Consider the following 26,321-nt stretch of genomic DNA (forward strand, 5'->3'; position numbering starts at 1 on the left):
TCCTGCACAGCAGTAAAGGCTCCGTGACACGAACAAACCCTGTCTAAATGGGAGAGGAAACTAGATGGAGTGTTTATCTTGAGTAATTTCATTCATAACTTGGCACCAAGTGCTCCGTGAGATGCCACGTTCAGATTTTTCTAGAAGCTGCCTTCCCAACGGAGAGGTGTGGGCGACTCTAGGTCCTGCTAAATTTAGCACCTTGGGAGAGGCAGAGTAAAGTAACTCTCCCTCCCTGCTCTGCACAAACAGGCAGCGGAGGGGTGTGTGTGTGCGTGTTAAAAACAGCCCGCGACTTTTCCCGCGGCCGCTGAGCCCTGCGCGCTCGGGGGGGGATGTCAGTGCCCCCGCCCCGGTGCAGACCAAGCCCGGCCCGGCCCGGCCCGTGTGCGCGGGCGCTGCGCTCTGCGGGCCCGGCCGCGGGCCCGGCGCTGTTCGGGCCGGGCCGGAGCCGGCGGGGCGGGGGGGGCAGGGGGGGCGGCGGCTCCGCGCGGCCGCGAGTCCGGTCCGCGGCGGCGGTCCGCGTTTTGCGGGCGGCCGCTGTATTTCCCGGGCCGTCCATGGCTCGGTGCTGTTGGCTCTCTCTCCGTCTGATCGGCGCAGGCTGCGCGGGGCTCCCTACGGGATCAGAGCGCTCCCCCGCCGGGACTCCACTCCTCACATCCTCCTGCTGGGACTCAGCTACATTTCCAGCCAAGCCTGGCTTTATTATGTGTGTCTGCACTGCAGCCCCAGCAGCAAGATCAGGAGGAGGAAAAGGAGCCAGGACAAAGAAAAGAGAGGGAGGCTGGCGAGAGCTAAAGAAAATAAAAACCCAGGGCAGCAGCGGCAGCAGCGGCAGCAATGAAGGCAGGAGCGGTGCCACCTTCCAGCGAATAACCCATGGAGGCAGCTAGCGGCCCCGGCATCGATGCAAAGAAGCACTTACCTTGTTCCGCGAAGTGCGTGCGTGCAGGGGAAGGCGGCGGCGAGCGCGGCCGGCCGCGGGGAGCCCACCCGCCCGCCCGCCCAGCTCCAGCTCCGCGCCGCGCACGGCCGGCCGCGCCGCGCCGGGGACACGGGGCGGCCGCCCCTCGGCCCCCGCCGCCAGCATAAAAAAGGACTCGTCGCCCTCCCCGGTCAGCGGCGGGGGCGAGGAAGGGAGAGGCAGCCGGGCGCGAGCGGGCAGAGAGGGAGGGAGGGGGCCGAGCGCGGCCGAGGGAGGATTTAGGAAAATCGCAACAAGGTCGCACCCCCGGAGCGCCCCGGATTGCCGGGGCCGGAGCTCCTCGTGGGTTTAGGCACAGAGTTTCGCCGCGCGCCCTCCCCCACCCCACAGCCAGGGACCCCGCACAGGGCTCTGCTGCTTGCTTCTTTTTTATTTTTTTTCTTTTTTGAAAAAAAATTATTTTTTTGAAAGTGCGAGCCGGACTGAGCCGCAGGGCGCCTGCAAACTTTAAAGAGAACAAAAAGGCGGGTGGGGGCGCGGGCCAGACTCGCTTTGCGTCGGTAGAATTTGCACATCCAAGCGGGGGGAGGGAAGGAAGGAACAAAAAAAAGCCCCAAAACCCCAAACCAACAAAAAAAAGAAAAAAAAAAAAAAGAAGGAAAAAAAAATTGCAACTGTTGCTCCCGCGATTTTTCTTTTTTTTTTTTTTCCCATTTTTGTTTTTTCTTTCTTTTTTTTTTTTTTATTTTTTAATTTTTTTTTTTCCCCGGGGGAAGGTGCCCGAGGGGGTGGAAAGAGAAGTTGAACTTGCCGCATTGCAACAGGCGAAAGAAGTGAGAAAATCAAATAATCGATCCCGCTGCTGCCGCTTCGCCTCACAAAGTTTGGAGGTGCGGGGGGCGGGGGGTCGAGAGAGAAGGCAGAGAGAGGAAGAGAAGGAAGGGACAGGAGGAAGACGAGGAGGAGGAGGACGAGCCACGGCGCCCGGACATGTCCAGGAGGAAGCAAGCCAAGCCCCGCTCGGTGAAAGGTAAGGCATCCTCCGCCGGCCCCCGCCGCCGCCGCCCGGCCCCGGACAGCCGCCGCCGCCTCCGCCGCCTCGACGCGGCCAATCAGGGCTGGGGCCCGGCTTGGCGGGGATTGCGAATCCCCCCCCCGGTACGGGCTGCTGGTGGCGGAGACCCCCCCGGAACCGACGGCGTCTCCCCGCGCGGGGCATCCGCCCGCCCGCCGTCCGTTCCGGGGCTGCGTGGGTACCGCGGTGCCGGCCGAGACTCGCCGGCGACACGTGTCGCGATAATTGATGAAAGAAGCCGGTGGCATCGTTGAGGCGGGGAGGGAGGAAAGTTTCGCGGTGATGCTCGGGTGCGGTGGCGCATCTGCGGGCAGGGGAAGGGAGAAATGAGCTCACTCGTGTTTTAGCCGGTTAGCCCGAAATTAATGTTCCTTTATGATTGGGAATAGTAGCGCCGTCTGTTTGCTCCTTCTGTCCAATGCGCGTAAGGGTGGTGAAAGAAGGGGAGAATTAAACCCGATTTGATAGATAGGGGTTGAGAATTTGCTTAGGCTTGAAGAAACAATGGCCAAATTTAGTAAGGGCTTTATGAATAAAGGTTACACATTAAACTACGTGCATCCTTCTCCATGCCCAGCGGAGTGGTGTTTAAAATCTCCTGTTTACCTCCATAAGAAAACAGCTGCTGGAGAAACGTAAAGGGAGGGCCGGGACCAACCCTGCGCCGTACTGCACGCCTTGCCAGCTTTTTGACTTTTAAGTGAATTGGTGCGAGAGAGAAGGCGTGATTCCCGAAGCCTTTCGCTTCCAGCCACGAGGAGGTTAGCTGATGTTGGGGAAGGTTTTATTGTCCTCTGCACAAAGCAGAAGTCGCAAACTCAGTGGACCGGAGGCTTTGTTGTAGAAGCACAAAAGGATCAGAACTTTGGATGCCCAGAAGATGAAACAAAAAGTCCAAAGCTTTTGTAATTAAATAACTCGTGAGTGGACAAAATTAACATGCAGTTAATCGATTAGCTAAAGAACAAATTGAAACCCCATCCAGGCCCTTTTTATATCTTTTGCAAAATATCCATTCTTTAATAGATGATTGAAATGTAAGTTGTATGTGCTTCAAATGTTTATCAAGTTTTTGTAAAGTCGGTCCTTCATCTTTGTAACAACATTTTTGTAACAATCATTTTTCCCCAAACTAAGAGCACCTTTTAGCACTGTGCTGTGGGGCAGGTTTGTAACATGGCATTGTGACTCTCTGCAATCCCGGACAATCTGCTAAAAGAGCTACTTCAGTAATTGGTTACAGTCTCTGGGCAGAAGAAAGGGCAGAGATAGAGCTATTTCTAGGGGATGCTCTGAAATACATTGTTTGAAACTGAAAGAATCACAGTTTGAGAACAGTGGAGCAGGCCTTGGGTCATGACTTCTCTCGGATAAGGGAATCACATTTAGTGGCCAGGCCTCTGGAGTTTAAAATATTTTCCTGTGCTAAAGTGTCACATTTAACATTCAGGAAATAGTTCTATGCCAGTGCAAACAGTGTTTGCTCTAGAAGCTCATTTAGTAAACCTTGACATATTGTGACATACAATGTTAGATATTTACCATTTATTGCTCTTTTGTTTTCTTTCTCATTACTTTTAGGCATCAATATTTCTTGAAATTGCTTGATACGTTATAATGAAATTTTGACTCTAATTCTGATATAGGACTAATCACTGTTCACATGATGACTTTTATGAATTAAAGCAGGTTGCTTACTGGCAAGTCATAGCTGAGCAACATTATCCCTGTAATGCAGAAATATCTAGAAGGTCTTTGCAACAGTGAACTGGATGAAGCCCAGTTTTAAAGATTCTAAATATTTCTGAGGTCTCTAGGCACAAAAAATGTTGTTTCAAGCTTCAGCATAAACTGGATGTAAATTACAGGTCTTAGCTTGAGCTGCCTAATGGGGAGCCTAAGAATGAGCTGAATCTAGGTGAAATTCTGGATAATAGGAGGCAGCTCATATGTGCATGTAGGATAAAGAAATTCTTAATTTCTTTCTATTCACCCATATCTTCTGCTTGTAAAAAGTCCGTTGTATACATTTTGTGGTCTAGGGAGCTGGCAACCCAGTAGATTGCCACAGTACACGTTTCCATGGAAATAATTGAGATGTAATAAATAAAGGCATTCTGAGGTCATAGGTTTCCCAATTCAACTGAGAAGAAAACAAGCATAAATTACGTGGATATATGTGTGGTATTTAGGACTTTAAATAATTTTAAATTTTTCTTTTTTCCATCTTTTATTTCATTTTATGTAGCAACTTTGCTATTTACTAACCACTATGAGATTTGTGTATCCTTTTTCATTCAGAAAGATTATGCACTAAAATAGGATCGGTCTGTGACTGTGATGAAAGGGATTATTCTGCATGCAAAAAGGAAGTTGCCTGCACTTTAGGTGGGAGCAAATCTGACTTTAAAGAAGTGATTGACTTTGACAGAAGTATCGAAGGTTGACAAATCTTAGATGTGTGTTATTGAAAATGATGTGATAGCAAACCCAAAGTGGATGCCAGCACAGCTGCAGGTCAGGTGGCCCCTGTGCTGTATTGTCAGGTCTCAGGTTCAGCCTGGCAGAAACTTAGAGTAATTCCTGCAGTTGTAACTCCAGCAGCAGCCCTGGGCTTCCCCCTGACATGAGGTTTATGATTTGCAATACAATTCACAAATTCATTTGGACCATTAGTTTGTGCAAACTTGAAGATACTAATCTTATAGCTGGTGGTTAGGGACAATGTTGGCTTAAAGGAAGGTGGTTTCACATCAGTGAGAATGGAATAAAAGTGTGAGTATTAAGTCTTTGCTGGTTAACAAAATAAACGCTTAGGGGAGAGTGTGGTGGTAGTAGTGATGGAGTAAAATACTTTCTGAAATTTTACTTCATATCACAGATGAAGCCCATGAAAGTAATTTTTCTCAGCACAGGCTCTTGCCCTGTTGCCAGTAACCTCAACTGCTGAGAGGTTTTTCAGTTCTCTGTAAGGAAGAGTTATACCTTACTCAGTGTTGTTAAAACCACGTGGACCTGAACCCCAGAACATAACAGCTGTCACCGTCAAAGCACTCTGTCTTGTCCCCCATTGCAGCTGAGGGCACTGATATTAACACCGGTGTCCTTAAAAGTTCCTTTGGTGCTGGCTGCTGTAGGGAGTGAGGGGCACCCAGCCCCCTCAGGGCGCTGAAGGGGGCAGGTCTTCCTTCTTCCCCTTGGTCAAACTGCAGATTCTCGTGCTTGGAGGTGGTTCTGGGAGGGGCAGTGCTGAGATGCGGGTAACAGCAACCCGGGGATTTCCAGTCCCATGTAATGGTAATTGAGGCATTACTGGACTGCCATTTGTGGGACTGGGCTCACATTGGCACAAGGTTTTGAGCATCAGATGCACTTTGGCTGCTGAATTTGACAGTTCTGCAAATTGCTGTCAGCTTGCGGGGGTATTTTGTGCATAAACATGCTAGTTGATAATCAAACTGTTTTGCAAAAGAATGCACTAATTAACTCTAGATTTGTTATACTACTTGAAGTTGCAGAATTGCTGTCATATTTTTTTGCCTTCTGTTGGCAAAAAATGCTGATAGAAACTTTTGATTCACACCCTACCTGCCTCATTTGTGTCAGTCAAGAAGAGAAAAGGGGGGTTGCTCATTACTTCGTTATCTGCAAAGTAAATAAAAATACTTCAACCATTTGCTGAGTTCCAATTAGTTGATTGCTATGAATGATCTTCTTTAAAGGAATGCTGTTTTACCTATCTGCTCATACAAAGGTTTGATTTTGAATGTCTTGTGAAAAGGATTCTCTTTGTCTTGATTGATGTCAAGAATAAAAGCATGATGGTAATATCCCTTTGAAAGCTATTGTATTGTCAGCTCTGGCTGACAGCAGGAGGCCCTCCTAGTGCTATAGATTAGCGCTGTGAAAACACTGACATTTTCTTTGTTATATTGCTGTTGTTCTGCTTGCAAAGTCAATTATACAATGTCGGAGCTCAGTTACAGAGTTGACTGTGGAAGTAACAATGTCTTTCATACTTGTCTTAAAGATATAATTTTCCTTTTTCCCAGTTGATAAAGAAGAACCTGAAGGTACTGGAACAGTACATTCTACAAATTAAATTTTGACAAGTATAATCATAATTGCCAAATACAAGAGACTTGTGCGATTATCCTTTAATTTTACAGTTCATTCAAGTTTCGGTGGAATTTTATTGATACAGTGAAAGCAGCAGCTAAAATTGATAAAACTCATATCAAATAAGATTACGCTCTTGATTGTTCTTTATCAAGTGTAGCTTTTGGGGGATTAGGAATAATTGGAGATGTTGGTGTTTCATTGTGGGGCTGGTGCCCTGAGAGTGTTTGAATCCATGCAGTATTCCGAGCACTGCCTTCAGGGATTAGCCTGCAGTTTTTAATTTTTGCCTGTGTATTTTGCTACAAGCCTAGCAGCATTCTCCTCTGAACTCCACAAGTCCCATTTTCCTGCCTTTCTCTCCCTCTGGTATGCTCTCCTGGACGGGATCTGGGTGGTATTTAACTGGTTTTACTGATTGAAACTCCTGCCTGTGTGCAAACACCTTTTAATTGCGGCCTGTTCCCATTGGTCTCAGGGAATATAACGAATAAACGTGGCCAAAAATTGAAAAGAGTGGGAGAGGTAATACAAAACGCTTAAATGTAAATGGGAAGAAAATAAAAATCTCGTATTTTTTTAGAGATGCTGTGTCTAAAGCCAAAAGAAGAGGAACAACTACCGTTATACAGTTCTTTGATAATTTTTCCTATATTTTTATTCAAAAATATTTGTGTACAATCAGTGCAAGTTAAAGAATATCATTCACTGCTGAATTGCTTCGGATGACACATGCAAAAAAAATAATCAGAGACCTCTTGTAGGACGTTAATTGTAGGATTTCTAAATTACTATTATAAACTAATAGAGTAACAAAAGATTCTACAGTTACCAGTAATTTGTCAGGATTTATTTTGTTTTTCTTCAATAATTGAAAATTAATGTCTTGAAGTGAAAGCAGATGTTCATGCCATCCACTGAATTGGATATAAAAATGATGTTTTGTAGATGCGTTAAGCTTGTGTAAATACAGATTGTCTTATCATAGATGTGGCTTTGGCTTGGTTTTATCTATTGTTTGGTGCCAAATTAACTTCTAGGTTAAACGTGGGTAAGTGGTTTAAGCTTGGTTAAATTAACTAAATTGAATGCTTGAGGTGGTACTCAGTGATCAATTACTATAAGTAATGATTTTAAAAACCCTACTTCACCTGCTGACTTTGTGAATGAGACTTTCTCATACTGTAGAATTAATATTTATTTCTGTTTGATAAGTGCACTTGTAATTGTTTACTTGGTTATTTTTATTGAATTGGTTAATTTTTATCTTGCTTCCCAATTCCAATTTGTGAAATCAGTTTTAGATGATTACAACATTTGAAAAACACAAACCACAGTTTTTTGGAGAAAGAAATAATCTCCCGGTCTTATGCGTCATATATATAATAATATTCTCTTACACAAAAGATTATTAATTACCCACAATAATTGGTCTGTCTTATAAAATGCCTTTATCAGGTCCTCATCACTCCATCAGTGTTCTCTGTAAATGCCTCTGAAAACGCATGGCTATTATATTCCCTTGTATCCTAGTAAATGTGCTGGAGAAATGAAATATTGCTAATATAAAACCTATTAGAGACTCCTGCTAAATCTTGACTGACAAATGGTGGCGGAGGGGAGGGCCTGGCTTTGGTGTGTGCGTTGGTGGACACGGACTCAGAGAGTGTGAGTGGGAGCTGGAGCCAAGTGAGGACCAGCTCCGAGCTCTCTGCGCATTTATTCCACATACTTTTAGACCCCAGAAGTAGATTCTCATGCAATTTCTTTCCTGATGTCCACTACTAAATGGAGAGAAGCTAGTTCCTTTTTGTTTTAGACAAATAAGGTGATGTGAGTTTAAGCACTACATCTTCTTGACAACACCCAGATGTATGTATATGTGCAGCAGTGAATTTTGGTGGCTCGTTGGAGTCACATTGTTCTGGGGAGTCGAAGGGTGTGCAGGGACTAAAAGGTCTCTTGTGACATTTCTAGCTACAGAAGGCTCAGGCTTCAACCTCTTGCAAGTTTTCAAAAATGTAAACAAAGGAACCCAATGATGTTGGAAACTGGGTGCTGCCATTTGGAAGGGGCTCACACATCTCCATGTGGTAGTGTGGGATGGCATTACCTTTCCACAGAACGACTTTGGGTAGCACTGCAGTACCCATCTAAATCTATCCATAAGCACCTTCATTATATTGTTTGCATTTGTTTAGAAAGAAAACCTTTTCCTTTCTAGCCACAGATTAGGCAACAGAAAGACCAATTTGTAGAGCTTGTAAATGCCACTTGTTAATCATATGCAGTACAATTAATTTTTTCCCTCTTCCCCCTTGAATGTATTAAGTCAACTTTTTAGCTTTTTTATGTAATTGAAATATGCCCTTTTGTTACCTGGGCATGAATTATTTTTGAAATGTTGTCATTACCCACCCTGCTGTGAGGTTTATCTCTTCTGTTCATCCTAATTAAATAAAACATACTGTTGTTCGCTGGTCTCATGTTGAAGTGAATTACCTGCCTGAAGGCTCGAGCTGGTGTTGGGGCTCACTTCTTGTTGCAGCAGCAGCCGTTGACTAACACATTTACTTTTAGATTTTCATTTCAAAGGGCTCGGTTTGTGCAGTGTGACAGGTGAATGGTGAATGCTTTACAGGACTTTCAAGAGCTGAACAAACAGCAAAGGACTTATTGCTACTGCAGCTTCGTGGCAAGTACAAATGTAAGGCAGCCTTTGTGGCAGAGAAGTGTTTCCTTTGCTGGATAGAGGCCACTCAGGAGACCTGAAGGGCTCACTTGGGTGTGCTGGAGGTGAAATAATCTCAGTCGTGATCTCATTTAAACCCACCCTACCTGCGTGTTCTCATGGGCAATTTCTAGTAGGGTTGATCTCGTCTCTCTTTGTAGCATCACCCGCAGTCATGTTCTCCTTGAGTCTGGCACTGATAATGAAAGCTGCTTCAGAAGTGTAACAGTTGGAGTTTCTTTACACAGAAGTTATTTCTAGTTCATATTAGAGAACGTAAACAATGCATTCAGGTTTTAAAGTGAAGCAGAAGGAAAGATCCCTGCTTGTAGAGAAACAGTTTGTTTAAGCCTCTGATAGCACTGCAGAAAATATCTTGCTCACTAGTGAAATCCTGTTATGAGTAAAAGTACAAGAATTAACAAGTCGCTGTACTCTAGTCTCTGTTGGCTTGTGCTAGGCTCTGGAGGTTTGGTCAAATGTGGCCTAATTCTGCTTTCCAAATATTAAAAAAAATTACACAGAGGGCAAAAAGACAAGTTCTTAATATGCATATCCTGGGAAAATCCTAAACCAGTATTTTTACCCCCTCCAGTCCCAAGGCTAATCAAAATTCCTTAGTTTCCACATCTACCATTAAAATATATGCCTCCCTTGGTTGCCTGCTGACTGTACAAGTTTAACCACTCAATCGATTGGACTCACAAAAGCTGTTACTGGCTTTACGTAGTATTTGCCTACAGGTAATTTAGAGACTGGGGTGAGGGTCCAGGCACCATTCACCAGGACTGCTACTTAAATCTGTGGCTCTGTTCATTTCTTGATGATCCTCACCTGGCTGAAATGAGATTTTTCTGGGTTACTACCGAGGCAGGTTAGCCAAGCATCCACCTGCTGATTGCTGGAACTTGCTTCACATAGTGGGCAGCTGAGTGGTAATGAGGATAATGTTAATGAAGACAGACTTGTCATGTGCTTTAAAAAGGGAGTGGTGCAATGTAGTGGTGAAGTGCTTTGCTGGATGGCATCTGTCTTTACAATGGATTTTTTTTTTTCTCTTTGACAGCAATTGGGGCTGGATTGTATGTTTAAGTGCAAGTCTAAGCTCTCTGAGTTAGCTCTGTTAATTGGGATTTGTGTTGGAAGACAGTGGGTAGGCTTCTATCAGCTATAGGGTGGAGGCTCTGTCTTGTGTTTGTGGTAGGGTTTCTTACAGGCCTTGGTAGGGATTGGATTTTAGTCTTACTTTTTGCACTGCAATTGTAAGAGGAAAAGCAGCAGAGATTTGATGAGAGTAGTCATTCAGTATCTAATGCTGGAGAGCATCTCCTGGCCTTCTGCTGACTCTGAGATTGCTGCTGGGAGGATTTCCAGGGGAGCACTGGGAAGGTTTAAGGTGCAGAAGATGCAGTAGGGCTGTGGGAATTCCTAGGCACTGGGGAAACCCACGAGACCTGGGTTGTGTTTAACACCTGTCACTGCAAGCAGGTACAGATTTATGTGAGAGAAAGTGACTGTGATCCTGCATTCTTTCAATTTCCTGTCTGAAAAAATGGGAAACTAAAAGAAGGTAGAGCAAAAACATGGTAGAAGGCTGAATTTCATAATTTGGGAAGTGGAAATGCTAAACAGAGAGAGAAATAAAATAGGGAAGGTAGGAAATTTGTTGTTGCTGTTTGGCTGTGGAGGGTGCCTGATGATTAGGCACAAAGCTCTGGCACAGAGGTTGACTTACCCAAAGCCATATCTATATTATTTGTAAATTTAAATCTAAAGACTAAGAGATGGAACAGATCTGAAAAATTACTCTAGCTCTATAGAAAAGTGTGTGACTATACATAAGCAGAAAAAAAAAAACCCAAGACATACAAATGACCTAAACAAAATAGCTTTTCTGCTCTTACTAGACAGTGACAGCGCTTTTCCTGCCTGGAGGAGTGCATTTGTTGTGGTACATAGTTATTTTCTGCTTAATAGGGAGATATTTGAGGACAAGTGTGATTGCAGTTATTAGTTCTTGGCATTTTAACTATCTTAGGATCATGACAGATCTGAACTTGGCCTGTGAGGACTCACAATTGTTCAGGGTTTTACAGGGAAGGGGAGATCAGGTTGGTAACTGGAAAAATAGGCTTTCAACACTTACTGTGTGACTATACACAAATACATACAGTATATAATGTGGGTTCATATGTAAATGAAAGCTTAGAGTAATAGGCAATATCTTCTGTTAGGCCAGCTAACATGGTTGCAAAATGCAAGAAAGTTTTTTCTGATGAACAAGTCTGGCTGCTGTACTGAAAAAAGCAGCAGCATTCTGGCTCTTTTGCTTGATAGGTAAATGAGACTTTGTTTTAATTTACTTATTCAAGCTATTACTCAGCTTTCTGTTGCTTCATTAGATTACTCACATGAGTAAAGAGATACTGGATTACATAGTAATGCCAAGCTTGTGTATTATTTATTGCTGAATTCTGTGGATGCATTTAGGTCAGGTAATTTGCTCACGGCCTCCTTTATTTCTAGGAAAATGGCATGCCTTGCCCTTCATAATTTCTTTGCTTTTACTGACCAGCCTGTTCCCCCAGAGGGCATGTGGGATGTGGCAGAGTGTTGAAAATACTGGGATGGGGAAGCAGAGAAGGAGGGCTGTGTTATTGCACCTTATTTATGTTTATACTAGACCTAAATAGAAAAAGATGGTGTGTTTTTGGCAGAGATACTTTGTGGAAGATGTAATAGGCAACTCTGGGTACCAAAGCTGTTGCCTCAAAGATTTATTTTCTTTTTTTTTTTTCCTTTTAAAAAGATAAGGAAGTACTTTGGTCTGACTCTGAGCATACTTGAAGAGGATGGTACAATGCATTATGAGCCATTTTATAATGAAACTGACTGCTTGCATTTGGATCATGAACTGAGTTTTGTCCACTGACCTGATTCCTATAATTTCAAGGGTGTTTTCTTTACTAATCTCTTTCCTGCTTGATAACAGATAAGGGAGATTTGTTTCAGAACTCCTATTTGATTTATTTTGATTACTATTTTTGGTCTCAAATAAACATTTAACAGAGCTTCTTTTTTCATTTTTCTCAATATAAGCAAATTCGGTAATAAGCCTCAAGTTGAAGGTGAGGGTCTGAAAAAGCCCCTCCCTCCCCAGAGATGCTTGGCAGAGGCATGGTGTGCCTGGTTTGCAGTGCCCCGAGGGTGCTGTGGAGGGGGAGCTGCTGGCCCTGCCTGCAGAGCTGCCAGGCTGCACAGCCGGGTGTCCCTGGCTGCAGCAGGAGCTGCTGCTCAGGGGCCTGGGGGGACAAACCCCCGCCATTGGCAGAAAGATGCTGCTTTGATGGTGGGGCTGTTGGTGTTACACAGGCAGATCGCTCACAAATGGCTGCTCTGACATGCACCAGGAATTCTCCCAAAGACAAAATGCATATTTTCATAAAGAGCTATATGAGCTATGATTTTCTTCCTTACCAGTGAGTCTGTATTCAAAATGTGGCTCCAAAGAAAGTGCGTAGAAAAATGAGCTTTTAATTTGTCACCTGCTGCTGTACCACCCTGTCTTTCTTGAGATGCCAAGTTGTAAATGAGATTTTTGTATCCCTGCACACGGCCATCCAAGAAATGTTCTGTCTGTCGTAGCAGTCAGTGGCACAGCTGAAGACATCAGACTAGTGGCTTAAAACCTGCTGCTGTCTGATTGGTGTGAGCAAAACCAATGTGGTGCAAAACTTGAGCAAACAAAAAGGCAAGGGAGAGAAATTGCTGTCTTCAGTGGCTTTGGAGGTTCTGGATGCCTCCAGAGCAGGGCCCGCTGAAACCTTTCTGTCCCACAGTGTCAAGGTAAAAGGAAGCAAAATTGTTTCTTTATGCTGTCCCTTTGAGTGCCCTTGGAAAACTCCTTTTAAATGAACTTTAGAAAATGCAGTACTGTTTTTGCAGATCTTATTTGTAAGAATAGGGTCTTGCCTGGCTGCACATGGTTTCTTCCACCCTGCCTGTTTGTCCAAGCACTGGGGGTGGTGCACATGCCAGCTGTAAATTCTTGTCTCCCAGCAAACCTCAAACCACCTAATAAAAACATTTCTTGAGGTAGCCACCAAGAACTTGATTTTTAATTTATGCACAGATGATGTTGGTTTCAAGGGAAAATAGCCCCACTATGGGACAGGCAGGGAGGCTGCCATGATGATGGCTACATATCTGTAGCCTAAGAAAATATCCATCAAGTCCCGCTCACAGTTTTGTTTCCCTTCCCATAGTGGAGCTTGGGAAGCTTGAGATTGTTTTGCTTTCAGGGAATACTTACAGGTAGGATTTCCTCCCCAGGTTGAAGCCCCTTTGCTTCCTCCTTTGAATCTTTGCTGGTTTTGCTCCTTGCAGTTAGGGAGAACATGATCGCAACCCTGGAGGTACCTTCAGGGAAGGAAGCAGGCAGGGAAGGATGGGGCAGGACGAGCTTGCCCACTGGGTAGTGAGCCCAGAGTCCAGCCTCAGCCACTGCTTAGCCCATGGTGGGAGCTGCTGAGGCCCTGGCAGACAGGGGACGCAATAATTCTGCTCTTTATGGGATGCTGAAGGCAGCTGGCCCCTTTAATAGGGGGAGTTTATCTGCTTCTCTTTCTTTCTTACTGTCTGCTGGCTTGACTTGATTTTCTTTTATTGGCACATCCCAACAAGTTCTTCTGAAGATTTTCTTGATTTGATGTTGCCATGTTGGAAAAACACACTCACCAGCCCCTGGATTAAATGCAGTTTGCAAATTTGCATATGTTAAACACATTGTTCTGGAAGGTAGCATGGGGATGAATCCTGATTTGTTGGAGGCTGACATTACCTTACACTTGGGCTGTGAAACTGCTTTTTGCCTCTTGGCTGCCTGACCAAGTCCCATGGCTGTACCCACTGCTGCTCCAGGTGAGGGCAGATCTGATTAGGTTATTTCTCCTTTTTTGGATCCTTGCCCTGCTGCCTTCTTAGTTTCCTTTAGAGCTGATTTTACCCACCAGTCCACCAGAAAAATAACCCTGTAGCTGTCTGCTGGCCAAGCACAAGTTAGGGCAGGGCAAGCCTCTTTATCAGTATCTGAGTTCCATTGCTTTAGGTCAAACCTTCGTGGAAAGAACCTCAGCTGGGGAGGCTGGGCTGTGGCCCCTTGTGTGGGAAGTGGGTGTTCATCTGTGTCTGCAGTGGTGTGATAGGCAGGTTGTGAACCCCCTGAAAACGTGTCCCAAATGGCAGATGAATCAAGTTTTCAAATCTGTAGTGAAGCACAGGGTGCAAAGCCACAAGTACAGCATGGAGAAGTTCACTGAAAGTTATGAAGAATAGACTCAAGTTGCACAAGTGCTCTCTGCCATTCCTGGCACAATTGTATGTCCCAGCAGAGGTGTGAGCTGTGGAGTGCTTGGTCCTGTGCCCCTGCAGTGGCTGGATGCTGCTCCTCATCCCTCTCTGGCTGGAGACTCCCAGCCAAGCAGGCTGCTGTGCTCTGAAAGGAATGCAAAGCAGAGAGGGAGAGAGTTCTCTCTGTGAGGAAGGGAGAAGCACCCGGAGCACAATTTGGCTGGCACCTTTCACTGCTCCTGTGCTGGTGGAAGTTGCTGGCAGCAGCCTTGCATGAGGCAGCATTGCTGGAGAACAATTTTCTTCTCTATTCTAACATAGTAGAAATAATACCACTAAGAAATTAGGTTATGTATCTCAAGGGAAAGGGAGATTTGTTATTCTGCTTTTAGCTTGCACCACAGGCTGTGTCACCATGGGGCCTGCACCACCAAGTGGGTGCTTGTGTTAATCCTGGCACTTAAATGCCAGAGAGTTCTTTGTCACAGGCTGGTCTGTTTCCTGTGTTGGGGTGACAGGAGATACTATGGTAAATGCCAGCTTTTTTGGCTACTTTAGCCTGTTTTCTTAGGGGCAAATTTGATTGACTGAAATAGTACTGTGTCCCATGAACATCATTCCTGGGCTTATAATGCCACAGTGGCTTTGTGGAGGACAAAGCCTCTGCTGCCCAAAGCACCCAGTCTTTTTGGGCCCATGAAGCTGGTGGCCAGCCTGGCCTCTCGAGTTGCAGAAGTGTCTTGTGCTTATTTGTGTTCTTACTAGAATAATTCTGATACAGCAAATTTTGATGGCTTTCCCTGTTAGGAAGGGTCCCCCTCCCCCTAGCTCCCTCCCCCTTTCTACCCCATTTGCTTATTTTTAGTCACATGAAGTAAAAGAATTGGTTGTTTGCCAAGAAGAAAAACCAACAAACAAAAATCCCAAAGCAACCACAACATTGTACCTTTCCTTGCTTTTAAAAAACATTTCCTTGTAAGTGTAACTAATGATGTGGGTTTTTAGTAGAAGCCTGTGATTCAGTGTTAAAGCAATAGCACATCAAAGAATAAAAGAGACTGGTTTATTGTGTGTTTTCCTATTTAATATTAATCTTGTTCAGATTTCAGAAAACTTTATGGTGTGAAAAGATGAAGAAATGTTGTCCCTTATAAAGGAATACAGAAGAATAAGGTCATGTTTGTGCAATAGCATTGGTTGGGCTGCAGTCTGGGTTCTCAAACAACCTTACTTTAAAAATGTTTATATTTTATAAATATTTCTGCCTCTCTTTCTCTTTCTTTTGCAATACCTAATGTACACTGTCTGTTCTGCTGTTAACTCCCTGATGCTGAATTCCTAAGTTTGGGCTAATAGAAAATTTGGAGGATTCTTCATTATCTGAACCTCTTGAGAAATACCAAATATGTTCCAGTAATTGTGGTGTAGTACAACAGGGAGTCACACTGGCAGTTTGTTGGAAAGGGTTTTTCCTGTAGTTATGAAAACCATACAACTATTAAAATCCCCAAAACTGAAACCGCTGGGATTACTCATATACTTACAGTTAAGCGCATGCCTAAAGGTAGATATATTCAGCATGGCATTTTTGACTGGCATTTGATTCCTAGCTTGAGAATATAAGAAAAAAAACCAAACCATTCCTCAGTTGCTTCAGTTCTGTGCAGCCTTTTCATTCTGTGCTCACATGCTGTAGTACGCTGGGCTCTGGTTTATGACAGAAGCACCTGGGTTTGCTAGAAAGCAAATTATTGATAATAAAGAAAAGTTTGCAAAATAGTAAGATACTCCAGGCTACTAGAAGAGACATAAAGTCAGATTTTTCCCTTCCTGCCTTCTCTTCTGCCTCCTCTGCTATGGCTCTTAAAAGAATGAGCATGTGTAATTTTTTTTTTTTATGTAAATGTTTTTTATCTCAGTTGTATGCAAAGAGGATATAACATTTGTGCTTTGGAGGGTAGAGTGAATTTATTAAACACTGAGAGATGCTGGATAGGTGAAAGTGAAATATAACACCAATGTTATAGTTCAGGTCATAATATTTGGATTTGCTTTGTGATTATTTCATTTTCCCTATTATAGATGATGTTTTTCTTGTTAACTCTCTTGTATCAAATGGAAAGTGATGCTTGATTTCTAGTTCCAGTACAGAGACTTCTTTCCTTGCTGTGCAGTCTCTTACTGAGAAGGTGTTGGTTGCCTTGTTCTTCTGTCCACAAGGTAGCAATAGTATCAGCTCTCTGTATTTCTCAGTTTCTCTCTTAAAAACTTCCTTTTATGAAACATTTTGAATCTTCTATGTGACTTTCTCTAGGAAAGCATTGGTGTGTACTACAAGTGTACTGATATATATCACCTTAAGTAGTTAGCACACCAATTCTTCTTATGAGACTAAATGCATTTTGCACCTATGAAACTGTCTAAACAATTTGCTTTGAGCCAAAATTTGGAAATATGAAGGTTGTGGAGGGTAACTAATGAAAAAAATGTTTTTGTTACACTTCTTTAAAGAAGATTCATTTACACTAGTATCAATATGTGGGGGAATTTAATTTTAAAACCAGCCCCAGCCACTTTGTGGAAAAATATAATGCAGTACATAAACTCATTTTAGACACTACTTATTCTACTGTGTCCCATTAGTTGATGTTTACACAGTGCTTTGAAAATGTAAAGCGCTATATAAGTGCTTATTATTACTACATTATTATTATTCTCCCTCTTGAAAAAAGACCCTCTAGGGAGAGAGAGACTTTCTCTGCATTTCTTCCGTAGTGCAGATCCCACAAGAAGTATACCCACTTGTTTTGGTTTGTACATTCTTCCCTCTCCATTTCCATGCTTTTGGAAAAAAAGTACTGTGTTTTAGAGATTAGACCTTTTATTTAGTTTATGCTGGGTAGCTACAGAAATGAGAACATTATTTGAAGGCATATAAAAATCTTAAAATAGCTTTTTATTACACTGTGCAACAAAGTGAATCACCACCCTGGCACCGGCCTCTGTGGTTTGTGGGTGCTGGGGCCCCTCTCCCAGCCTGGGCACTAAGGGATAAGCAGGAGCAGGTGATGATGCCCTTTGCTGGGCTCCTTGTGATGTTCCCTCTTCTAGTGTGGGCCCAAGGACAAAACTAGTGAGTGAAGGGAGTGCAGGATCAGTCCTAACAAAGCCTGAGAAGAATTTCCCTCCTGCAGAGAGGAAGCACTACAAGTTTTTCTTCCGTATCAGAACTATGTTTTTTCCTTGTAACCTGTATCACTACAGGAGGACAGGATTTCAGTTTAACTTACTTTAATCCCCTTTATTCCCAGACTCATTATAATGTGAATGGCTCTTAGTGGGCAATATTAACCATTTGCATCCTGAGACTTGAGAGCAATTCTCTTTGCCTCTGTGTTATATATACTGTGCCATCCCATGGTGGGGGCTGTAATCATGGCAGATGAAATTTGGAGTTATTTTTGCCCAGGTACACCTAGGTTTGCTTTGTCATAAAATGGAGTAGCAGTAACCATAACCTTCCTTCAAGTATTGTGTGAAGCTTTCTACTCCACTCCTACTTCTACCTTTGTTCCATTGTTGTTGGGTGCTCTGGCCCCTGCCTGGCCTCCTGTTGGGTTCCTTGCAGTGCAGCTGCTCTGCTTCCAGCATTCCCAGCCCATCTTTACAGTCAGCTCCATCTTGGGAAAAGGAACAGAGGAAAGGGAAAGATGCCTTGAAAATGTGAAGGAGGGGGATAGTCTGAGGATATTGTTTATTACACAGCATGACCCGACTTAGGCTTGTTGCTGAATTTGGCCCTTAGTTATGTCACATATGGCCACTGAAAAATGAGGTCACATGCAACATTTCTGCCTGGTTTCCACCAGAAATGGGGTTTTATGTACCCTATGCTGATGGTCCAGTCTGAGCTGTTGTCTCCAGGCAATAGGAGGGGGTGCTGGTCAATGGTAGCTGTGGTCCCAAACTTCTACAAACAACAACAGGGTGAAGGAGGGAAGCCCTCTAAACCTGCTGAGAGCTTCAGCAAATGGTGAGTAGCTCATACAAGCAAATGCAGTGTGGGAGAGGCTGCAGCATGTGGGAGAGGGGATGTGATTACAGTCTGGGCCAGTCTTGGCCATGTTCAGAGCTCCCTTTCCTTTATTCACTTTGAGACAAACAGTTCAGCTGTGACTGACAACAGTTCCAGGCATTGTCTAAATTAAAGCTGAAGTGTAAGTGTGATCTGATAACTCACACTCACATATTGTGTTAGTACTTCTTAATGGGCTCATCAGCCTTGTCTCTGCAGGTCTTATGCTTTAACTTTGGAGAGAGAAGCACTAGGTGCAGGGGTGGGATGGGGCTGGCATTGGTTGGGGGGAGCAAGGGATGGGGGAAACATTTTGTCCCTTAGTTTGGATCCTTCCTGAAGCTGCCAGCCCTGAAATAATGGCCCAGGAAATTGGCCATGGGCAAGTTTTGCTGTGCTCAGTGCCCGGGGACTTGTCAGTGGTGGGGAAGTGGTGAGATGGATTGGCACAGCCTTGCATCCCTCTCTACATAATTTCTTTCTGAATAGCAATTAATTTTGGAGTGGGAAAGTATAAATTTTTAGTCTGAAAGCTCAAATTCAGAATGAAACCCACTTGGACAGTAGATTGTGTTCAGTTCATTGCAGATGAATGCTCAGAGACTGAGCCTGAGGCAGCAATAGGTATATATGGACTTGATATGGTTAAAAAGGACAAAAAAATTCTACAATTTCTCTTGTCTCTTTCCATCTGAACCTGACAAGTTGTAGAAGCCTTGTCAGTAAGAGCAGACTTGTTACTGAAACCTGGCTCCAGGTGATACCCAGTGCAACCCCTGGGTGATGAAGAGCACTTCCCATACCCCCAGAGTGGACATGGTGTAACTGGGAAAACTCCAGAAAGATCCAAATACCTGCTGTGGCTTAGCAAAAGTAGCTACCTGCAATGGGAGTGGTAGTCCTCAGAACAGCATTCTTGTCAAGTTTCCTTGAGAGAGCTCATCCCTTTCCTTCTGGTGTCATTTTCTACTTGCGTTTTATTGACATAGAAATGACAAAATGTAAATGAAGGCAGTCATCACTGTGGCATAAGTCATGAGGTACAGGGTTGGGGCCCAACCCTGGAGCAGCTCTGTGGGATGGGGTGGCTATCACTGGTTCTTCAGTGTCCCCACAGCTCCCTGAAGGACAGGGCATGTCCCAGTCCACCCCCACGCACACCGCGTAAACGCTAAACACAAGCAGGTACAAAGATGCTCCAAACCCACAACCGGTTTGTGCGGTGGCATGGGAGAGCAAGCAAATCCCGCGCAGAAAACGCAGCGCAGCTGCCCAGTGATTCCGGCCAGGAGCCCCGGGCAGCCCCGGCCCCCGGGAGCGTGTCCGTGCCCGCGCAGCGCTGGCTCCCGGGCCGGGCCCGCGGCGGGCGGCACCAACAGCCCGGGGCCGGGCAGATGGCTCCTCCGGGCCGCGGGGCCCCGCTCTTCTGGGAGCGAGCCCCGCTGAGACTGCAACAACAGCAACCCGGGAGCCGGGCAGATGGTCTGCTGCCGGCCGCCAGCATAATTGCATCAGCTGGTTACTCCTGCAGCCAGCGGAGCCTCCTATTTGTACCGCTCTGAAATGATCCTGATTTGTTTTCCTTCTTCCCCCCGCCCCCCTTTCCCTGCCTTGTTTAAGTTTCTGTAATTTTTGTGAGGGATGGGCTGGGGCCGGGGGCGGCCATCTGCCAGAGGTGTCGATGGAGGGGTCCCTGCAGCAGCCAGACCCCTGAGCGGGCGGGGGCACTGCTGCGGCCCCCTGCGCCCGCGCCGCGTGTCGCTCGGGGCTCGAGCGAGGTTGCGAAGAGAAGAGCTGGACCAGCACGACCCTTTCCAGCCTTGGTGGTGCACTGCAGTCTCAGTCCCTGTGCAATACGTCTGCCAGCTCCACCTAAATTGCTCCACATAGCCGAGCTGCCGCTCCCTGGAGCACGCCAGCCCGAGGTCTGAATACTGCAGCAAACCCCCTCGGGTCCCGGCGCGCTGCCTCCCCCTCCCTGGGTCGGCACCTCGGCGCTGCTGCGGCAGGAGCGCTGCCGAGATGTCCGCTGGCGCTGCTGGGGCTGCTCTGCAGCCCTGCTCGCTCGCCTGCCACCCTCGCTCCTCCTTTTGGGCTCTTGCTTCACAGACAAAAGATCTGCCTCTTCCAAATGGGGACTCTTCTGTTTATGGGGATTGCTGAGCTGCGCTGACTTTCTAAGACACAAAATATTTTTAGAGGGTAGGCAAAAGGTCCCTGGGGATGGCTGATGTCCCTCTGTTGTGTCGCCAAGTGTCTCGGTGCTTCTGTGCATCTTGCTCTGGGTTCGGTGGGGTAGAGGCCAGGAACGATGAAGTGGCGCCTGCTGTTTACTGTGGTTTCAGCTCTCAGCATGGCACAGGTAGTTGCAGTAGTGCTGATCTCAAGTTGCTGCTGACCCAGAGGTCCTGTAATCCCTAATAGTAGTAGGATTAGATTTTTGTCCAGCCAACTCCTCTTTTACTTACGCTTTTTATTTTTTTCTGCTTTAGCAATACTTTATGCCCCAGCTGACATACATTCTGCCTCCTCCATTGACCTTTGCCTGGGCACTCCAACTCCTAGGAAAGACTGCCCTCCTTTTGGGACAAGCTTGTCAACCTGGGCCTCCCCTCTATTCTGCCCCTACCTGCCCCTTTGTCCTTTTTTGTGTGCCAGATTGATTTTTGTTGGTCTGAGCCTATGTCTCCCCCCCCCAACCCCTCCCCATTCTCATTAAGCAGACAAAATCTCTCACTTCACTTTCTGGGTACATGACTGATTTCTATGGGGGTAATTTTAAGATTTTGGTTTGTACCCATCTGTTAGACTTTTCCACTGGCATTAAATGCGTGAAACTTGCTGAGTTCAACTGGCTGATGTGTAACATTGCTAGTGCTGAGTTTCTCATTGGTGTTTCAGAGAGGGATGGGACATATGGATGCACTAAGGGCTCTTAAAGCACCTGATAATGTCCATCTTTATGAACAGAGAGGGACTGGCCAAACTACACAGCTTCAGCTTCTGCAGCACTGTGGTGGGTTCACTCAGCAATGGGGTGGTACCAGTATAAAAATGCTATGTTGCCCAATTCTGTAAAAGTCCTTTACCTGCCATGAACTCCAAATATACAGCTGCTGGTGTTAAACCAAAACTTTGCAAATCTCCTGTTGCGCTCTTCAGGATCAGTTCTTGTTTCTTATTTTTTCCTTGGAGTCTGTAGGTGTGCATAATTATATGTATTTTTGAAAGCTCCAACTATGCCTCATTTAAACTTCTGCAAGCATCTTTGTAAGGTCAATTAAATGACTACAGAAGAAAATTATCAAAAAATGAAATGAGGGAAATGTGCATTTACCCAGATGGGGCTTGCAAGCCAAGCAAAATGTTGTGTTAGCCCAACAAATGGGTTATTTAAGCAAAGTCCTACCAAGACAAATATAGGAGAGTCAAGGCTAAGTGAGTTTTGAAGCAATACAGGATGTGACCCTCTCAAGTTCAGTTATCAGGATTTCACAGATTGAGAAGATGGGCCTGATTTTAAGATCCACTTGAAAATGGCATTGGAAGAACCCTGATAAAAGCACTCTGAGCTGGGTTTTTCAGATACTCCCCCCAAAATTCATTTTGGGGTCTGAATAACTGCACCACTGAATTCCTTTATTTGCACAATTTACCTAAGTAGTTGCCAAAGAAGCCAGTAACAATGAGGCTGGTACAGCTCTACAAGAGGGAGGATGTGGTGATGTACCTTGAAGAAGGCACAGGGGAGGGTGTTTTCTCCTGTTTTCTCACTGTGTCCAGCTGTCTCCAGCTCTGGGGAGGAGCCAGCCGTGAGTGGCTCTGCTCACCCCTATGCCTTGCAGGGCTGTGACCCTGTTCCTGGCACAGTGTGGAGCAGCATCCGCCCTGGGACAGGGACAGGCCCCAGTGCTGAGCCAGCATCGGGGGCTTGGGGAGGCACACAGGGCTTCAGACAGGAAAAGCACAGATGCACTCACAGGCTTAATGTTGTAACTGCATTTCAAGGAACTGATTCTGCTGCACTGAATTAAATTCCCATTTAATTTTCATCAAAGTTAAAAGCAAAAATCTTGTAAGTTACTGGATTTGGCCTGGTGTGCTCACAGTCCCTGTGTTGCTAATTTGAGAAGATTTTTTTTTTTTTTTTAAAGTAGCTTAAAACAAGAGGAAACTGTCACATCCTGAGTGATATCCTGTGTGCTACAGCAGTGTTCTTGCTGCTCAGTGATCAGAATATCAGCTTAAGGGAATGAAATCCAATCCGTGTAAAAACGCGTTTTCTTTGTGGAGATCTTGTCCTATTGCACAAGGTATTTTCTGATGGTAAAATGCAAATCTAAAATCTATATCTGAGTGAACAAAAAGATTAATTAAATTAGCTGACTGGAGGAAATTCAGAGTATACTGAGTTATTGATTTGATTTTAGTAAATTCATTTTAATATATGAGATTACATTTTTAATACTTGAAATTATCACAGTGTTTCACAGTGTAGTTAATTATTTCTCAAATTGTATATGTTCAAGACAGCTAATTTGGTATCAAGTGCTGCCTGAGTGCTGATGTGCTCTCTGCCATCAAGTGCCCCCACTTGCAGGGAGTTGCAATGCCCAGGCTGTCCAGTCCTGCCAGGCAGCTTTGAGGGCTGCTACTTTTGATTTACATTTTTTGGCTTAGTGCTGTTCTTAGAGGATTTGGGCAAATGTCTGTCCTGCAGCACCGTTCCTGCCTGAGCAGTGGCAGGGAGCTCAACACTGAGCCACAGCAGGAGATCTGAGCATCTTCTAGGGGATGGCAGCAAAATTCCTGCCTGTGCTGCCCAGGAGCTGGGTGATTGTTTTTCTTGTCTTTCTTTTCCTTCTATTTTTGTTTAGGGTTTTTTTGTTGTTGTTGTTTTTTGGCAGCCATCTGCTGTGCCCAGTTTCCTTGGCTTGTGGAGATGAGACTGCTGATTCTCAAAGTGGCCAGGAGGCAAAAAAGTCAACAACTTGGTCCCCTGCCTGCCTGCAAGGGCGGTGGGGCTGGCAGGGTGGCTGGCCAGGTGGGCGCTGGTGGCACATGGTGCCTTCTAGCTCTGTACACCACAGGGAGAAAATCTGCCCAGCACTCTTGTTTGCTCATTCTTATGTGGTGTGAGTGGCCAAACGACAGAAAGAGAACAAATGGGAGTTTTGATATCTTGGCAAAATGCTCTGCAACCTAGCAAACGTGCCCTCCTTGCATACCCAGAGCCAGAGAGAGGTGATCAGCCTGCCCTGCTCCCATCCCACAACAATTCTGGGTGCAAAGCACAGCAGACCTTGGGATTATTTCCTTAACACAAATGAGAATGTGAAATCAAAGGTGTTGGTAAAAAAAATGCTGACCTAGCAGGTTTTAATATGAGAGTTAGTATTTTTCACCACTATTGTTTTACCCCTTAGTTGTGCTCAGAGCTGCTGGAGATCACTGTGCTGACTTTGGCTATGACACTTCTGTGTGTCCATGGGCCTGTGAGTCAGACTTCAGCATCTCTGAGTGAGCCTTGCCTGTGGAGAGAGAGGCAACAGCTACAATTAATTTGGCTCTGCCCACAGCATCAGGGGGTGATTTACTCCCATCTTTAGTATTTGAAGTCAAACTTAATGAAGATAGATATGCTGACTCCTCTCCTAAGTTATTTTATTGGCTTTTTAACCTGAATATATCTGTTAAGGTGTATATTTGCATTGCTACTGGGAAGTTGGAAGTATAGTTAATTTTTCTGTTTTAAACTTGATATTATTCTGCTTCATTTTTAAAACACCTGGAGAGCACAAATCAATATTTTAGAAATATGCTAAACAACATTTTTTATTAAGATAAAGAGAGCATTAAAAGGGAAGAGGAAGGTGCTGCCCATGTTGATACAGATATGGGTGAGTGTGTTAGCCCACAATAAGCAGTGCTGTCCATTAGCCTGGGTCCAGACATGGGTAGATCTGGGGGCTGCTGAGAATGTGGAGGAGGATGAGCAGCCTGGCTGCCTGCTGGCTGTCCCCTGGCACCCCTGCCCATGCAGGCAGGGCCATAGGGCTGTTCCTGCATGGCACCACAGAGCTGGGCTCTTCTTCCAGCAGTTTGATTCCAGCATAGCAGGGACTACCTGCTGGGGAGCAGGGCAAGGGGATTTCTGCGAGGTTACAAACAGGGCTGTGTGTTTGGGCACTTTGGTACTTTTTTATTATTATTTTTTTCTTCCTGTCTATTAAGTAGAAAGTGTAAATGTTTAGCAATGATAGGGTGGGGAACCACTTGAAACACTGTTGCAGCTCTTGAAGGACAGTATTTCTGATTTTGAAGCCTTCAGCTGTTGAAGCAGGGCAGAAATGTAAGAAAATTCATCTGCCACAGGTGACTATCCTGCTTTGCCATCCCAGCTGTAAATTGGGGTGAAAATGATCCTTTGTCCATTTAAAACTTGTGCCTGGCAGGACCAATTGTGATCTATAAATCATTTTATTGGAAAAGCTGACTGCAGCCAGGAAATTACTTTTAAATTTTGAAAAGTATTTGCTGACAGTGTGAAACCTGATTGTTACATAAAAAGTTCTAAATCGATCCCCAAATCAGATGCTCTTGCTAAAAAAATAAAAGAGGTTGCAGGTATGTGTGCAAACATACATAAACACCTAGATATATTTATGCTGTGAATCTGTGATACCTCCTAAACCAAACCCCAAACAAGTACATCCTGGTTGGTGACACCACTGAGCTGATACATATTAACAAAATAATATTCTGGATGGTTAGCACAAGAAGTATCCATGTTTGGGATAGATTTAGCTGTCTTCTTAAAATATGGTGAAAATTATTGGTGAATGCTTTGACATCGAATAATGGCACACCCTTCCATGCAGGCATACTCATTTTAGCTCTCAAACATCTGTCCTTTTCTCACCTCATGTTGGACACACAGACAAAGGTTGAGGGTGCTGTCCAGGAGTGATAATGTCCCATGGGGTTGGGTAGAGGATGCTTTTAACAATGTTTTTCTCTTTGGGTTTGTGTGTTTACAGGTAGATCACCAACAGCTCTCTTCAAAAGTACAGTTGTTCTCACTTGTGGTTCTCCCCCCTCATAGTGCAGCCACTGTGCTCTGGATAAGTGAGGCTGGGTGGTCAGAAAGGGTATTTATAGCCAGTGTTTCATGTTCTTGTCCAACATGCAAATGTTAGATTTAATTAAATGAGAAATAATTTTTATTCAGAATTGTCTAAGCCTCCAGAAACAGAAGGCCTTCAGGATTAAGCTCATGATAAAGCATGAATGATGGAGAGATTATTGTACTGGGGCTTTATTTGTTTATTTATTTTATTTAGAAATGAATCTTATGTTAGACTGAGAACTCAGAGTTGTGTTTTCCGCTTCCCTGCTCACTGGGCTCCCTGGGCAGGACCTGCTCCTGCAGAGGAGCTGAGTGTCCCCAGGTAGTGATCAGTAGTGTCCTATGGGGCAGTGGCACCTGCAGAGCCAGCACCCTCTGCAAGCAGGAGGGCAGCACCAGCCCTGCCAAAGATGTGCTGCCTCCTCTTCCTCACGGGTGCTTAGGAGAAGCTGAAATTGGCCTAATGAGGGTGAACAACCAGGAACTGCTTCTGGGAAGCAGTGAGAAGATCCAGACTGATAAATGATTTCAACAGGGTAAACACATCACTTTCTATCAGCCTCTTCTCATTTGGGACTAGGTCCATCTTTTCTGCCCTCAGTTAAGCTCAATTAAGTGTAGAAAGACAAGATCCATCCTTTTCATCTTAAAAGTTGCAGAATAAAAATTAGGCAGATAGGTAGGCTCTTATTTTTCCTGTCTGCCCTGTGGGATGTTTTCAGAAAATGTTCCTAATATATGTGTAAGCTACTTTCCAATTTGCTGGTAAATGATTTTACTATTCCAGCTCTCAGATTTTATTAAATTTGAATTTTTGTTCTCATTTCAGTCCATAAAAGTGCAAAAGACTTTTTTGAAACCATGTGCTTTTTAAATAAATTATTTCCAATCCCTATTAGGTTAAAAATAAAATAA

At 44.7% G+C, this 26,321-nt stretch overlaps 1 protein-coding gene across 3 annotated transcripts in view; it reads left to right on the forward strand.

The window, feature by feature from the left end:
* Positions 1–979: 979 nt before the first annotated feature.
* The window catches only part of ZNF423 (zinc finger protein 423), a 228,128-nt gene continuing 202,786 nt past the window's right edge, over positions 980–26,321 (forward strand). The window contains exons 1-2 of one of the 3 annotated variants that reach the window (XM_079316105.1): positions 980–1,118; positions 1,705–1,958. In XM_079316105.1, the coding sequence (XP_079172231.1) occupies positions 1,919–1,958 (40 nt within the window). In that variant the 5' untranslated portion in view covers positions 980–1,118; positions 1,705–1,918. Of the gene's footprint in view, positions 1,119–1,704; positions 1,959–20,184; positions 20,203–26,321 lie in introns of those variants that run through there. The other 2 variants (XM_079316106.1, XM_079316107.1) reach the window with 2 other exon arrangements.

The sequence above is a fragment of the Erithacus rubecula genome, assembly GCF_903797595.1.
Source record: "Erithacus rubecula genome assembly, chromosome: 12".
In the NCBI taxonomy this organism is placed as follows: Eukaryota; Metazoa; Chordata; class Aves; order Passeriformes; family Muscicapidae; genus Erithacus; species Erithacus rubecula.